We start from the raw sequence: 15,139 nt of genomic DNA on the forward strand, positions 1-15,139 counted from the left end.
TATATATTTTTTTTAAAAAGTCAGCCACTAACAGTGATAACCTGTTATGCATGGTAGGAGCAATAAGGGGCCAAAGAATAACAGAAATGTGGAGCTGGAAGGGACCACAAGAGTTATCTAGTCTAACCCCCTGCAATGCAGGAATCTTTTGCTCAACGTTGCAGTCGAACCCATGACCCTAGAGTAAGAGTCTCGTGCTCTGCCGACTAGGCTAGGAAGATGAGGCCAAGATGTTCCTCCCCACAGAAATATTTAGTAAAAAGAGGCCAAGATCAGGATGAGAACGGTAAAAGGTTTCCTCCGCCAGGTAGGCGGATTTTAGCTGATAGTTATAGGATAACACAGATAAAAAGAGAACCTATTAAAAGTAGGGCTATAGTCAGATTAAAGAAGCCCTAGTCCACCAATTTAGCAGATACAGTTGATCAATTAAATCTGCATATAGTTGCCTACAGTAAATTTTAAAGAAAGACACATGCACGATATGTGTTATCTTATAAGAGGCATTCCTCACACAGAAAAGAATGCTTTTCTTTTGCCTGCGGCATTTAAGCACTTCCATGAGAAAGGTAGTTTTCATAGTTCTGCTGCCTCCTTCAGCCATCGACAGTGCTTTAACTGCTTAAAATCAGGAACAACACTCCTGCTCCTATTAAAATCTGTATCAACCAGAATGCTAACACCCACTTACTGTTTTCAAAGCTCATTGCGGTTTTAAGCTTGCAAAATAAAGAGATACGAGCAACAGTTTGTTATTGAAGTCGCCACAGCCGAAAAATCTTGAGATGGGAGTTTGAAAGCAAATGACCTTGGCGTGAAAGAGATGCTAGCTAGATGTACTCCAGATTTAATCACATTTTAAGTTATAATATGGTTAAATAATAATTTTTGGTTGCATCAGACAAACATTGTCACTCTAATAAGATGGTCTGCAGGGGGACATTTGGGTTTAGCAGGAAAGAAAGACACATCCCCGTGATATTTCTCAACTACGGTTATCGCTGTTCTTCGCTGAAAATCCTGCTAAGCCAATTAATTCCGTGTGAATCAGTGTGCACCACCAGCCTCCTCGACTCTTTGGGTCCAGGTCCAAAGTTTCTTGCATACTCACAAGCCAGTTTGGCAAAGAACGGTACCTGAGACAGAAGGCCACAGGCTGGGACCAGTGGACACTCTGCGGGGCCTGCAGACCTCCAGTTAAATGGAACATTGCTTTGGTTCAGTGAAAATAAAATCCAAACAGAGACATTACAAGTAGGCACAATATCCTCCACATCAGGGTCCGCAGACTGCCTACGCTTTCGCAAGCAGCAAAAGTGGTGAAATCACAATTCTGAAGCCATTCAAGGGCATCACCAAAGAGATGTACCACTGTTACTTTTGGATGCTTTCCTCATGCACTGGGGCTTCACAAAACCTTCATCGCCATGCTCAGAAAGTGGAGGGAAATTCACACTTGCCGTATAGTATGTGTCATTGTGTACTGGAATCTAAACATAGCTGCAGCGGTTGAATCGTACCAGTGACTGGGTGCCTTAAAAATGCAAATATCCAGGTTGGCCAAAGGGAGGTCAGTTCACACAGCCCTATAACAAGCCTCCCTGATAGCAGGCATTAGCAGCCCAGTGCAGATTATATTCATCATTTAAAGCATTAAAAACAACAAAAGCATGCCAATGTTAGTCACACACGGGCAGCCTTCACATTGCCCCTGCCACACAGCACACGATTAAGCAGCTAATTAGTATAATACCAACTAATATCGTCAACATTGCCATTTTTCTCTCTCCTTTTTTTAAAGTGCCTGGGTTATTTTCTTTACATTGTTAATTCAGCAATAAAGTCCGTTTATTTTATAAAATCTGAGACACTTCAAAGTGTGTAGTGTAAAATGCCCTGCTTGTTATCATCTCCTCAAACGAACTTTACAACCATTCTGTGTTGCAGAACAAGATTGTTCCTATTTCTATGGATGGAGTGCTGAGGATGACAGAAAATCCTTTTTATTCGAGGAATAAAAGTGCTTCCACATCCAAGTCTTGTACTAGACTACACTAGGAAGACATGCAGAGATTGTCCAGAGGAATAATTTAAAGTCATATACAGATTTATGCAGGGTTTTTTTTTAAAAAAATATCCCATCTGGGGGAAAACAACAATCAGTATATTTAGAAACCTTATGATTTTTCACTTACTGGGTTTGGCAATGTTGATCTTTTCCCCCCACATTATTTTGGCATTAGTCAGAAAACAGTGTAGTAGTTATGCAAGATCTCTGTGCTGTAACCTTCGGTAGGCATTTCCAAAGAGCGCTCTGTTCACAGGTTTCCACAAAACAAGTGAAGTATCTCACTTAGAAGCGAGTGGCAAAAATTCCTTATCGCAAGCCGGCTGCATAGGAAGTGCAAAATTGCAGGCCAGGCAGAAACCGGAGTTCTCACCTCTGGGGGAGCTCATTTTCAGACTGAGGAGATGGTTTTCCTGAGCTCTGGTAAAAGCTTTTCAGGAAAGATGGGGCAGAGAAGGAAGAAGGGAGACTCGACGGCGCAGATGATTCACTCTCACTGCGAGCACGTCGGGCAATTGTCAGCCTGACAGCAGGCGATAAGAAAAAGCGTAGCAAATGAGTTTCAGTACAACATTTTAAAGCGTTCCCACACTCCATACTCACCATGTAAGAGGTTCAGTCAAGACCTGAATTGTAATTGCCATTATTACTGTAACAGTGTGAAAATTTGATGCACTTTAAGTTTAATGCACCACGAAATTTTGCTGAAGTTGAGTTGGGGGGCATTTAAAGAAACCGAAAAGCTGATTCATGTACTTGGCTTCACATTCCCTCGACCTGCACATCTAGTCAAGGTAAACTACCCCCCCTTTCAGGGACATACAGTGGTACCTCGGGTTACATACGCTTCAGGTTACAGACGCTTCAGGTTACAGACTCCGCTAACCCAGAAATAGTACCTCAGGTTAATAACTTTGCTTCAGGATGAGAACAGAAATCATGCTCCGGCGGCGGCGCAGCAGCAGGAGGCCTCATGAGCTAAAGTGGTGCTTCAGGTTAAGAACAGTTTCAGGTTAAGAACAGACCTCCGGAACGAATTAAGGTACCACTGTAGGGACGTGGGTGGCGCTGTGGGTTAAACCACAGAGCCTAAGACTTGCCAATCAGAAGGTGGGCGGTTCGAATCCCTGCGATGGGGTGAGCTCCCATTGCTCGGTCCCTGCTCCTGCCAACCTAGCAGTTCAAAAGCACGTCAAAGTGCAAGTAGATAAAGAGGTACCGCTCAATTGGGAAGGTAAATGGCGTTTTCGTGTGCTGCTCTGGTTCACCAGAAGCGGCTTAGTCATGCTGGCCACATGACCCGGAAGCTGTACGCCGGCTCCCTCGGCCAGTAAAGCGAGATGAGCACCTCAACCCCAGAGTCGTCCACGACTGGACCTAATGGTCATGGGTACCTTACCACTGTACTAGACCCTAAAGGTTCAGGTTTCATTAAAACTTAAGAAGTTGCAAGTCTTGTGACCTACTGGGAACTAAGAAAAACCACGCGAGCAGTAATTCCAACAGGAAGGTTAGGTGGCACTGAAGACAAGATCCTGATAAAAAACACCAGCACCACACCTTAACTCATCCTATAATGTCGCATAGAATTTACCCATTGCCTGACATTAGAACATTCGGAGAAGAAGGAAGTTCTGCTACGTGTTACAAGGGGGCGTGGGAGCTGCTGGATGCAGGTTTGCCATTTGTGTCCCTAGCACAACTGCCCGTTTTTTATTTTCTCTTATTCAAACTTACTGTATTGGCCTGAATATAAGCCACATTTCCCCACCCCCCAAATTCCGACTGTGAAAAGTTAAAGTGCGGCTTAAATTCGCAACCTTACAAAACCCGGCTTTTGCCATATCGCTGCTGAAACAGACATATGGTAAAACGGAACACAAAAAAAGTTTTATTGCTGATTTGCGAGTTTGAGACTGTTGTGCAATTAATTCTAATGTCCTTCGTCGCTTTCCCCGTGTTTTACAGTGCAGTATTGATTTTTTATTTGCATTTATGGTGCCACAGATTTTGTTCTACATTTGTCATTTACGGGTCTGAGTGTCTGCAGAATTTTAAGGGAGCGGCTTATATTCGGGTATTGTCTCCACCCCCCCCCGCCTTGAATTTTAAAGATGTGGCTTATATTCGGGCCAATACAATAATAGATTCCCAGCTACTAGTTTGCTTATGATTAAGCTTCTATCAACTCATACACTGCCACCTTGTTTTCAGCAAGAAAAACCACATTTCACCAGAAGATTATTTGTAGTGGGCAGAAAGATGCTACCGGGGGGGGGGGGGGGAGATACAAAAGCATGCAGTTATTTTACAGTGATAGACTCCAAAATGATGGAGTCGATCAAAATAAACGTGTTCTAGAGTTGGTGGAAAAACTTAAGTATCCTCAGAATTATTTCAGGCTGTTAGAAGGTGAATCATTCCAAGCCTCCGCCCTCAAATATTTCTGGGGCGATCGTTTTTGAGTCTACACACATGCACAAAAGCAACTTATGATCAAACTGTTGAAGAGTTGCTGTTTTGACTAGAAAACTTGCTGAGCAAGAAAAAAGACAACAGCTCTGCGGCAATGGGCAAAGAAATGTTGTCAGCAAGTCTAACACAATTATTGTTCAAGTTTCCTGTTTCACTGCAGCATCGTAATGATTAGGGTCTGAGGGTGGGGGGAGCAACCTAACACGAAATTTATCGGCAAAAGACAAGGTCACTTTGCTGACAAGCTACAAACTGCCAGAAGAGGGTGTTGAGAGGAGTCAACTAACCATGGACACAGAAGGGAGGATTAGCAACAGATACTCCTGACGGCAAGCAGACTTACTACTAGGGACAATTCATTGGAAAGTTTGGAAAGTGGTTACTACACAGAACTGCAGCAACCTGCTTAACAGGGCAAGACTGATACCAGTCTTTTAGGGATAAAACAACTTGACTGGCTTCAATCACACTGCAATCCATTGTGGATCCGGTCACAAAGACTGGATGAAGGGAAGCTCAACTTGGCGATGGTGTTAATTAGCACTAATTGGGAAAAATGGATTACCTATCTCTAGAAGAAAGGATCTCAACCGCAAGGGCTGCTGTTACAACTGGTCTGGCTGTGGGGCTGACTGTACAATTAGAAATAAATGAATAATTGGTCGTCTCAGTCATTTCAACAGAGAAATACAGTACAAAAAGGCTTGGTACATTAAACACTTGGAAAATGCTTGCTTTCTCTACCCTAGATGTTAGGGGGGAAATCTCAGCTAGGGGTGTCCTGAACCCAGCTCATTCTTTGCATGAATCTTCTCATCTCAATTAATTTAAAAAGTGACTTGGTATTAAGGCTACATGGTTCGGGGGGGGGGGGGGGTTATGGGAGTATTTGGAATCCAAGCCTTCATCCTACCCTCCTAAGAGTTAAAATGGCACCACCATATATCTCCTCAGCAGGCCTGACAGAGTAGGTGTCAGAACATAGTGTATTGTGATTCCTTGAAATTGCATGGCCACTGTCTGCAATGGAGGCTCATGAAGACCGCAGTTCACCTCTGCACATTGTTCAATGAAGGTACGGTGTTCTACAGTTTCAAGGGGAAGTTTTGCTTAGGAATGCACAAAACCACCTAAATTAACTGAACTTATTATGTTACTAGTTTTGAAGGCATTTAAGGACACTTAAGGTGCAATCCTTTACATGTTCAATGAGACTTACTTCGAAGTAGTGGACCACATCTTAAACACTGCAGCTGTTGCATAGGAATTATTCAATATCTGGATGGCGACACTGCCTACTAGTCAAAATGTACTGAGGCTCTGGCTGTTGTCTTACATGCCTTGGCCACATGCATGTTCAACGGCAGCAATGTACTGTGTGTGGACTGCTTTGAACAAGTGCTCAAAAGCTGCAGCCATTGAAGAAGGCAGTGGCCAGAGAGAATGGAAGGAGGTGCCTTTTTTGCAAACGTGTCACTCAGAAATTATTTGATACTTTCAGCTTGTTTTGAAGCCTGATCCAAAAGTGCCGGTAATAAATTATAACTCCCTAAACAGGTTGGGAATGAAGTTAAAGAACCACCTGCTCCCATATTATCCTCCCTTTGTCCCACCATTTTTAGAAGTGCAGTTGTTGGGAATTCCTCTTCCTCCAGTATCAAAAGACTACATTTATTCTATGTCCTTTTGAGATTAGGTGAGCTATGTCTCTGCTTCCCTCTCCTGGCTGAGAGGTGCCAGAACAGTTCTGTTGCTGATTTTGTTTTTGCATTGCTTAAAATCCTCATTGTTCGATGTTTGCTTCTTCTTATATAATAATATTTTATTCCAAGATAATTCAAAGTATATTTTTTCTACGGTGCTTTGAGAGTTATTTTGGGAAAGAAAAGCACCCTCAAAATGTTAGTCTGAAATAAAACCATTGTATTGTAAATCCCTGAATGGTGGAAAGAGAAAGGGATCTGTACTGCACCAAAGCACAAGACTTGAACCACTCTAGAAAGAAACAAGGCAGATCTTCTTTTAAACAAAACTGTTACTTTATAGAAAGCACCAAAGGCCTTAAAGATTTAAATAAATAAAGTTCACAAATCAGTGGGTCCAATTGCTTTTGTGCATCTTCCGTTCATTTCAAGAGGTTTGTGCAGAAGAGTGAGCCACGTCCAAAGAGCAGATCTTTATATACCCATTTTTGTATTGGCTGGCTATAGCTGCTTTCTGATTTATATAATGTAGACCATCATCATTACAAGCACCTAATTGCTTCAGATACTTTACAGCCGTCGAATGAAAGTGTTTTTATTAACAACAACAGCAACAACAACTCAATCTCTATTTGTAGGATGCAAAGCCCTACACAGTAAGAAGTCTCACCAAACTCACTGGAACTTACTGCTGAGTAAAATATACTGAAGATATATGCTGTAAACTGTTACTCTCCGGTTGCCTGAGATAGAATGAAAAACCCGGGCAACTATTCCAATATTCTTATCCTTGTTCCATCAAAAAAATAATAATGGGGAAATAAAAGATATCCAGACAAGCCTACAAGATTCCTATGCAGTTGCTTGGCTCAAAACTCACCTGCTATGCTCCACAGAGTTCTGTCTCAGGAGAGGAGACTTGACACTTTGAGACCTTCCGTCTTGGAAAGTAATCCTCTTTTTGGCGCTGGACGGTGGGTGGCTAAAGGTATGAGCTCGTCTCCTGAACTGGGGAGAATCGGAATCCTCTTCGGGGAACGGCTGCCAAGCCGAGGATATGGGAGAAGCGGGGGGCGTTGTGGAAGGAGATTCCCCAGAAGAGCATTCCTGGAAGAAGTCAGCCAGTCAGGAATGAGGTTGCCCCTTTTACACCCTATAGCTACTCAGTGAATGTCAGAGTAATCCCTGCAAGTTAACAAGAGAGGAGATGAAACTGAGCCTCCTCCTCCTCCTGGGCGGGAAAAAAAACGAAAGCAAACCCATTGTATGCTAATTAGAAACTATGCCAAACATCCTTTGCCCCTGGAATTGCCATGACCTCTCGCGAACAATACCGCAAAAAGAATCTGAATACTTTACTGGCACTGTTACTACATTTTCAAGCCTGGGTTTCAATCAAAACTGGCTTCTTTTCTCGGCCTATCGTGTACAGATTTCCTGTCCTGTCAGAGCTCTTTCCTGGAAGAGGGATCTGCTAATAAAAAGTTGCATTAAGAGCAACAGGAAAATTAGAAGTCAAAAGAACCGCTCTGTTTCCACATCTCTCGGAGGAGAAATAATAATAATAATAATGTGTGCGTGTGTGTGTGTGTGTGGAATTGCTATGTAAAAGAGGAAATAAATGGAAAGTGTACAACGAGCTGTTTACACATGCTGCACAGGCAGGCTAACGGCAAAGGATGACAGATTTAAAATGTCATTGTTTAAGAGACATGTATCAACTGGGATAAACAAGGGCTTTCAGGTTTTTTTCTGCTTTACATGCTTACTTCCCCTAAGTAGGTTTCATTTCAATTGGCAATGAGTTATTCTGTTTACACTCATAAAAGCAAGTAGGATTTTAGAATTGATGGAAAGGATCTTGAGAGTCATCTAGTCCAACGCCCAGCAATGCAGGAATATGCAGGAGGCTTGAACCCACAACCATGGCGTTATCAGCACCACGCTCTAACCAACTCGGCTAACTAAAGATCCTCTTACACTAGTGGTGTGGAACCTGAGGCCCAGGGGCCAAACGGAGCCCTCTCTCCAGGCCACCCCCTCCACTGGCCTTGCATTTCAAGCCCAAATATTTTTGCCCCATGGAAGGTGGGCCGGTTCCCCACCTCTGCGCCCTAGAGAATGACCCAATTCAGACTTCTGTTTTACTTTTATTTACTAAACAAAGCTTAAAAACGTTTGTTGTTGTTTAGTCGTGTCCGACTCTTCGTGACCCCATGGACCAGAGCACGCCAGGCACTTCTGTCTTCCACTGTCTCCTGCAGTTTGGTCAAACTCATGCTGGTAGCTTCAAGAACACTATCCACATGAGTTTGACCAAACTGCGGGAGGCTGTGGAAGACAGAAGTGCCTGGCGTGCTCTGGTCCATGGGATCATGAAGAGTCGGACACGACTAAACGACTAAACAACAACAAAAGTTTTAAAGTTTTTTTTTTAAGTTTTTAAGCTTAAAAACTTAGCCTTTCCTAATATGTATTTGCAGTTGGCACCCATTGTTTTTGATTAATGAATTTATGAAACGGAATGTTTTTCCACCAAGAAATAAAATATCGGCCCTGCATCACTGCTCCTTGTTTTTCCCCCAAGACATCTAGTTACCACAAATGTCTCTTCCAATTTAGACCTTCTCCCCTGCTGGTTTGCCAGGCAGTGACTCTAACCAGCCATAAGCTTACAAGGTAAGGGGCAGTTTTCAAGCACTATTAGGCTATTTATTGTTTTGTTTTGCCTGTAAAAGTAAATAGCCAGCAAACCATAATTTTATCAGAAAGTAAGCTTCTCACAAGCTTTTTTTTTTTAAAGGAAAACCCGAATAAACTCCTGTATCCAGCATAATTTTGCACTTTTTTCCCCCACCCCCCACGCGCGCGAAACCCGTTACTTACTTTATCAGAAGTGAGGTTGTTGCACCTTTCAAAGCTGTCCATGCTCCCCAACCGGCCGCGCATTCGGTTAGCTCCCTACGGAATAACAACAAAGCATTCCACCTCTTAAGATCCCATTCCCCACTCTCTGCAATTCACAAACAGCAGCTTACTTTCGGCTACAAGGGAGCAAAGCCAGGAAAACAATTCACAAAAGGATTTCGCCTGGAGCGTTAACGGCTCAGCGACAGCCTGATGAGGCCAGAAGCAGCCTGTGGACCCCTCTGAATTTGGGAACTTTCCCATTTTGTAGTTCCTTTGAGGAAGCTGGCAAGGATAGTACAGAGTGCTTGAATGTGCTTCTAGCACTATCTGTACCAATATAGCTGTCAAGTGCTGAAAGGCAAGCCATTTAATTCCATGCTGAAGAAATATCCTTGATAAAGAAATCCAAGTTGGAACGTGCTGTGAACCAACCCCAAATTGGAACACTTACTTGAAAACTGAAATCCTGTGCAACTTACATGCGCATTACATGTGCAACTTACATTCATGTGTCAAAAAAGGATAAAGTCTCGAATCCTCTGATCCCATAAGCAGAAATCTGTTCATGGGATTCTCCCGCTGGCGAACAGATAGGAAGACAATTTTCATTGACTCCCCCTTTCCTGTCACTAAACCCCTGAAATTCTATGCCACAGGGTTAGGGAGCCATCCAGACAGTGTTCGAAATTAGCTGGGCACCAGGCGCATTTTGAACCTGGCTTTTAACCACTTGCACCAGGATGGTGCCCGGTATCTCCACCACCTGGGGATCATTGGATCTGGACTGTTTTCACACACAAATACCCCATCTGATAGAATTCTATCAGTTATATTTTATCTGTACAATTGGAATAAATTTCAGGAATCAAAATGCTATTTCTGTGCAGCCTGAGCAGCAGAAGCAGCAGCAGTCACCATTAAGAAAAAGAGGTTGGAAATAGCCTATATATATGTGTGTGTGTGGACTGTCCCTGGATCAAGTACTCAGAACCCAAGGTTGTAATCTGCACTTGCCAGATGTTTAAATGAGAATTAATCACAGTCAAGTCCATCATTTGAAAGCTAAGACTTCAGAGCCGCTTTGCCTCCAAATGGCAAATAGACATTCCATTTTGGCAACTGCAAGCCTGCCTTAAGGAGCAGGTGTGGAGGACTCCCTGGTCCTGAATGGGGTAACTGTGCCAATGAAGGACCAGGTGTGCAGCCTGGGAGTCATTCTGTACTCACAGCTGCCCATGGAGGCACACAGGTCAATTCTGTGTCCAGGGCAGCTGTTTACCAGCTCCATCTGGGACGCAGGCTAAAACCCTACCTGCCCACGGACTGTCTCACCAGAGTGGTACATGCTCTGGTTATCTCTCGCTTGGACTCTGCAACGCGCTCTATATGGGGCTACCTTTGAAGGTGACCCAGAAACTACAACTAATCCAGAATGTGGCAGCTAGACTGGTGACTGGGAGCAGCTGCCGAGACCACATAACGCCAGTCTTGAAAGATCTGCATTGGCTCCCAGTACGTTTCCGAGCACAATTCAAAGTGTTGGTGCTGACCTTTAAAGCCCTTAACCACCTTGGCCCAGTATACCTGAAGGAATGTCCCCACCCCCATTGTTCAGCCCAGACGCTGAGGTCCCGCGCCGAGGGCCTTCTGGCAGTTCCCTCGCTGCGAGAAGCCAAGTTACAGGGAACTAGGCAGAGGGCCTTCTCGATAGTGGCACCTGCCCCGTGGAACACCCTCCCACCAGATTTCAAAGACAAAAACAACTACCAGACTTTTAGAAGACATCTGAAGGCAGCCCTCTTTAGGGAAGCTTTTAATGTTTAACAGACCATTGTATTTTAATATTTGTTGGAAGCCGCCCAGAGTGGCTGGGGAAACCCTGCCAGATGGGTGGGGTATAAATAATAAATTGTATTATTACTATTATTATTAATTTGCTGCCTACTTAATAGATCTGAGTTTCTAACACTGCACCCAGAACAGCATAGAAGGTGCAGGAAGAGTAATTAATGAAGCTGCCTTCTCTCTTTTTGCCAGCGGGATCCTGTTGCCTCAAAAGCCCTTCTGTGAATGGGAGTGAAGCACAGGATCCAAGCCATGGGCCTTAGTACAGAGGGCTGCGTGAACTTCAGTAGGCAATCAGGAACATCTGGGTAGGAATGGTCTGGGACACATGCAAATCCCACCCTCCACAGCCATGTGTGCGAACTTGGATGCCATTGTGCTTTCATCCCAAAATTGAGTTTGATGGTTAGACATATCAGAAGTGGCCCTTAACGATGACACCTCCATTTGTCATTAACCTTGCAAGGTAACTGAGCATTGGTGCTATACCTACTAAGGCCTGTTGAACAGAACTCTTGTTAAGGGAAGCAAATATTTATCTGGCAGCAAAACAGCAGGAGATACAAATGAAATTCTTAAGAGGCTCAGGATTTTGCTTCAGGAAAGCATCAAGATTTCCTTTCAATGTTCAAAAAAATGTGCTGACTGTTCATAAGCTACCCTAAACAGAGTATGGCATGCTTTGAAGACAAGAGAAATATGCTATACTTATGAAACCTGGAGTTTAATAGGTTATATTTATTCAGTCAACTGGAAACAATTTTTGCCAGACAACCCCTTCCCTCTCATATCTCAGCACTTGAGATATGAGCTTGCAACTGTGGAAGCCACAACTTCTGTTTATTTTTGAAACTAAATACATTTTGGGTGTCTCGTTGCATGGTAGGCTTTGCCTGTTGTTCATCTTCTACCACTTTTAATCTCTTCACAAAATGGCACTTCTGCAAAGCTAGTTGCTGCCCAGGGCCATATATTAAACAACAAATCTAAAATTTAGGGTCAACCCTGCCTTTCGGTTTGATTTCCATGTTATATTTACTGAACTGCAACATACATGCTTGCCGTCAATCAATCAAAAGTTCTAGTTTGAGTGAGACTGTCCTTCACCAATCAAAACGCACCCCCAATTTCTGCTCTTGAGGTTTTCTCATGTTTGTTGCTTTCGATGCCATGCTATCTTCTCCCATGGTGCTTAATTAAGTAAGCAAGAGAGGGAATCTGAATGCAAGGCTCTAAGACTATGTGACCCATCAGCAACCACGTTCAGAAGCAACGGAATTCCAGAAGGCACTGTGCCAAGTTAATTTTAACTTTCAAATCTGACCTACATACAAAGTGATTTACTGTCCAAGCTACTCATGCTAAAATATGCAGCTTCAAGCCATGCATTATACAACTTATGCCACTAAACCTCCTAAAAATTCTTAATACCTATTTGATAATAATATCAAAACATGCAGATGTTAAATGACACACTCAATACGTGCTCTATGAGGGACTTCCTCGTGCTTGATCCAGAAGATGAAGTTAAAGCAGATTGATGCCTCTGTATAACTCAATTAGTTAGAGCATGGTGCAGACGGCTGACGGAGTGAGCCCTTGTTTGCATAGAATAAAGGTAAAGGTACCCCCTGACTGTTAGGTCCAGTCACGGACGACTCTGGGGTTGCGCGCTCATCTTGCTCTATAGGCCAAGGGAGCCGGCGTTTGTCCGCAGACAGTTTTTCCGGGTCATGTGGCCAGCATGACTAAGCTGCTTCTGGCAAACCAGTGCAGCGCAGGGAAACACCATTTACCTTCCCACCGGAGTGGTACCTATTTATCTACTTGTACTTGATGTGCTTTTGAAGTGCTAGGTGGGCAGGAGCAGGGACTGAGCAATGGGAGCTCACCCCTTTGCGGGGATTCGAACTGACGACTTTCCCTAGGCTCTGTGGTTTAGACCACAGCGCCACCCACATCCCTTTGCATAGAATACCCATGTTCAATTGGCTACCAGGCCAAGTAGTTCAAGGCCCAGTTAGTATTTAAAGTTAGCATTTAAAGCCATTAACAACTTTGGACTTGTGTACCTATGAGATTGCCTTACCCCTTATGTGCCCTACTCGATCGCTTCAACTGGCAGAATTAGCACTGCTGCAAGTGCCCAGTAACATCCATTCCACATTTGTTAGAACCCAATCCTTTAGTGTGGCAGCACCTACACTTTTGAACTCCCTGCCTATTGATATCAAGCAGGCAGCTTCACTGAACTCTTTTCTGAATCCACTAAAAACATTCCTGTTTACTCAAGTCGAATCTCTAGTGACTTCTGGTTAAGATGGCGTCAGCTCAGAAAGTTGGCTCCAGAGCTCTGCAGATCACATGATTTTAACCAAGTTTTAATTGGTATTAACTTGTGCCAAGCCAATTATTTTATCAACCTTTTTATAACTTGGAAGTTTAGTCAAGTCTACCCAGATGCTTAGAAAAGCTGGTGTGAATTTTAATCTGTTTTAGCGTTTAAACTTCTTGCAAGTTTTAATGTATTGTAAAAAAAATCTGGTCTATTAGTTTTATCTTTTTGTAAACCACTTTTTTTTAAAAAAGCTACCAAGTAATGTATAAATTTTGTGATATAAATAGAGAAGCACATTCCTGTAGGGCACAATACATTCACAACAGACAAAATACCAGCACTCCCAACAGACCACCATTTGCCATACTGAAATTAATTCTTATTTCTGTAGTAGTTGTTGCAAGGACAACTTAATGATTTATTGGTGATCTGTACAAATCAACACAAATTTCAGTTTTCAAGAGAGCGGTGCAAAAAAGAATAGGCACCAAAAGGTAGAATTTGTCACCGAAGAAGGTAATCAAATATCTAAAAGGTTACAATGATCTTATGGACAATTACATCCCAGGAGTCCTCGCTTCTGAGCAACTTACCCTTGAGAAAATGTTTTCCAGAGAGCTGGTCAAAGATTTCTTGGCCTTGTTTTTCAGAATGTCAAGTTTGAATCTGCCACCACTAGCTGCGTTCTCTGGAACTGTGGTGTTGGAGGCATTCTGCTGAAACAAAAAGGCAAGCTTTGTCATCAATGTTGCCTACAGAAGACAATGCAAATGTACCCCTGCCAAACTGACCCACAGATATACAAAGTGCAAAACAGAAAAAAGTGCACTTATCTCATGTTGCCTTTTAAATTTGCAGGGTGTCGTTGCATTAAGTTTTTCTACATGCTACACTTTGGCTTTTAGTGCAACGTAAGGAAACGCGGGTAGGGACGCAGGTGGCGCTGTGGTCTAAACCACAGAGCCTAGGACTTGCCGATCAGAATGTTGGCAGTTCGAATCCCCGTGACAGGGTGAGCTCCCGTTGCTCGGTCCCTGCTCCTGCCAACCTAGCAGTTCGAAAGCACGTCAAAGTGCAAGTAGATAAATAGATATGTAGATAAATAAATACCGGCAGGAAGGTAAACGGCGTTTCTGTGCACTGGTTCACCAGAAGCGGCTTAGTCATGCTGGCCACATGATCCAGAAGCTGTACGCCAGCTCCCTCGGCCAATAAAGTGAGATGAGCGCCACAACCCCAGAGTGGTCCACGACTGGACCTAATGGTCAGGGGTCCCTTTAGCTTTAGCTTTAAGGAAACCAGGTCAAACTAGATGCAACATCAGGGGTGCAAAATTCATCGCTGACTTCTTGATGATGTTGCTATAATCAATTTGGATTGTGGCTTGGCCACAGGGGAGTAGTGACCCCTTTTTTTGTGTACTGCAGCCCCAAAGCAAATCAGAAGGTCCCATTGGCCATTCATTCGCTAAAAGCAAAGCCAGGGTTTCAGATTCCAGGAAGTCTCCATGCATGAATATGAAGGCTCATGGCTCCCTTGCTACATGCATTCACATTAAAACCATTTTGGGGGGAAGTGGAAGGTGGGACTTCTGTCAACACAGGAGCAAAGAATACTGACTAGGGCTTTAGTTTAACTCAGGCTTCCTCAACCTCGGCCCTCCATATGTTTTTGGCCTACAACTCCCATGATCCCTAGCTAGAAGGACCAGTGGTCAGGGATGCTGGGAACAGTAGTCTCAAAACATCTGGAGGACCAAGGTTGAGGAAGCCTGGTTTAACTGCTCTGGCATAGTTAACT

At 43.5% G+C, this 15,139-nt stretch overlaps 1 protein-coding gene across 4 annotated transcripts in view; it reads right to left on the reverse strand.

Annotated features, from left to right (window-relative positions):
• Nucleotides 1-15,139, reverse strand: part of TBC1D4 (TBC1 domain family member 4) — a gene marked incomplete at its 5' end in the record, with an annotated part of 100,869 nt that overhangs the window by 21,842 nt on the left and 63,888 nt on the right. For 2 of the 4 annotated variants that reach the window (XM_083737772.1, XM_083737775.1), the window contains 4 exons: nucleotides 2,442-2,591; nucleotides 7,127-7,353; nucleotides 9,133-9,207; nucleotides 13,933-14,055. In XM_083737772.1, coding sequence (XP_083593898.1) covers nucleotides 2,442-2,591; nucleotides 7,127-7,353; nucleotides 9,133-9,207; nucleotides 13,933-14,055 — 575 coding nt within the window. The remainder of the gene's footprint in view (nucleotides 1-2,441; nucleotides 2,592-7,126; nucleotides 7,354-9,132; nucleotides 9,208-13,932; nucleotides 14,056-15,139) is intronic. The other 2 variants (XM_083737773.1, XM_083737774.1) reach the window with 2 other exon arrangements.

This window comes from Podarcis gaigeae (genome assembly GCF_964106915.1).
Source record: "Podarcis gaigeae genome assembly, chromosome: 4".
Lineage (NCBI taxonomy): Eukaryota > Metazoa > Chordata > Lepidosauria > Squamata > Lacertidae > Podarcis > Podarcis gaigeae.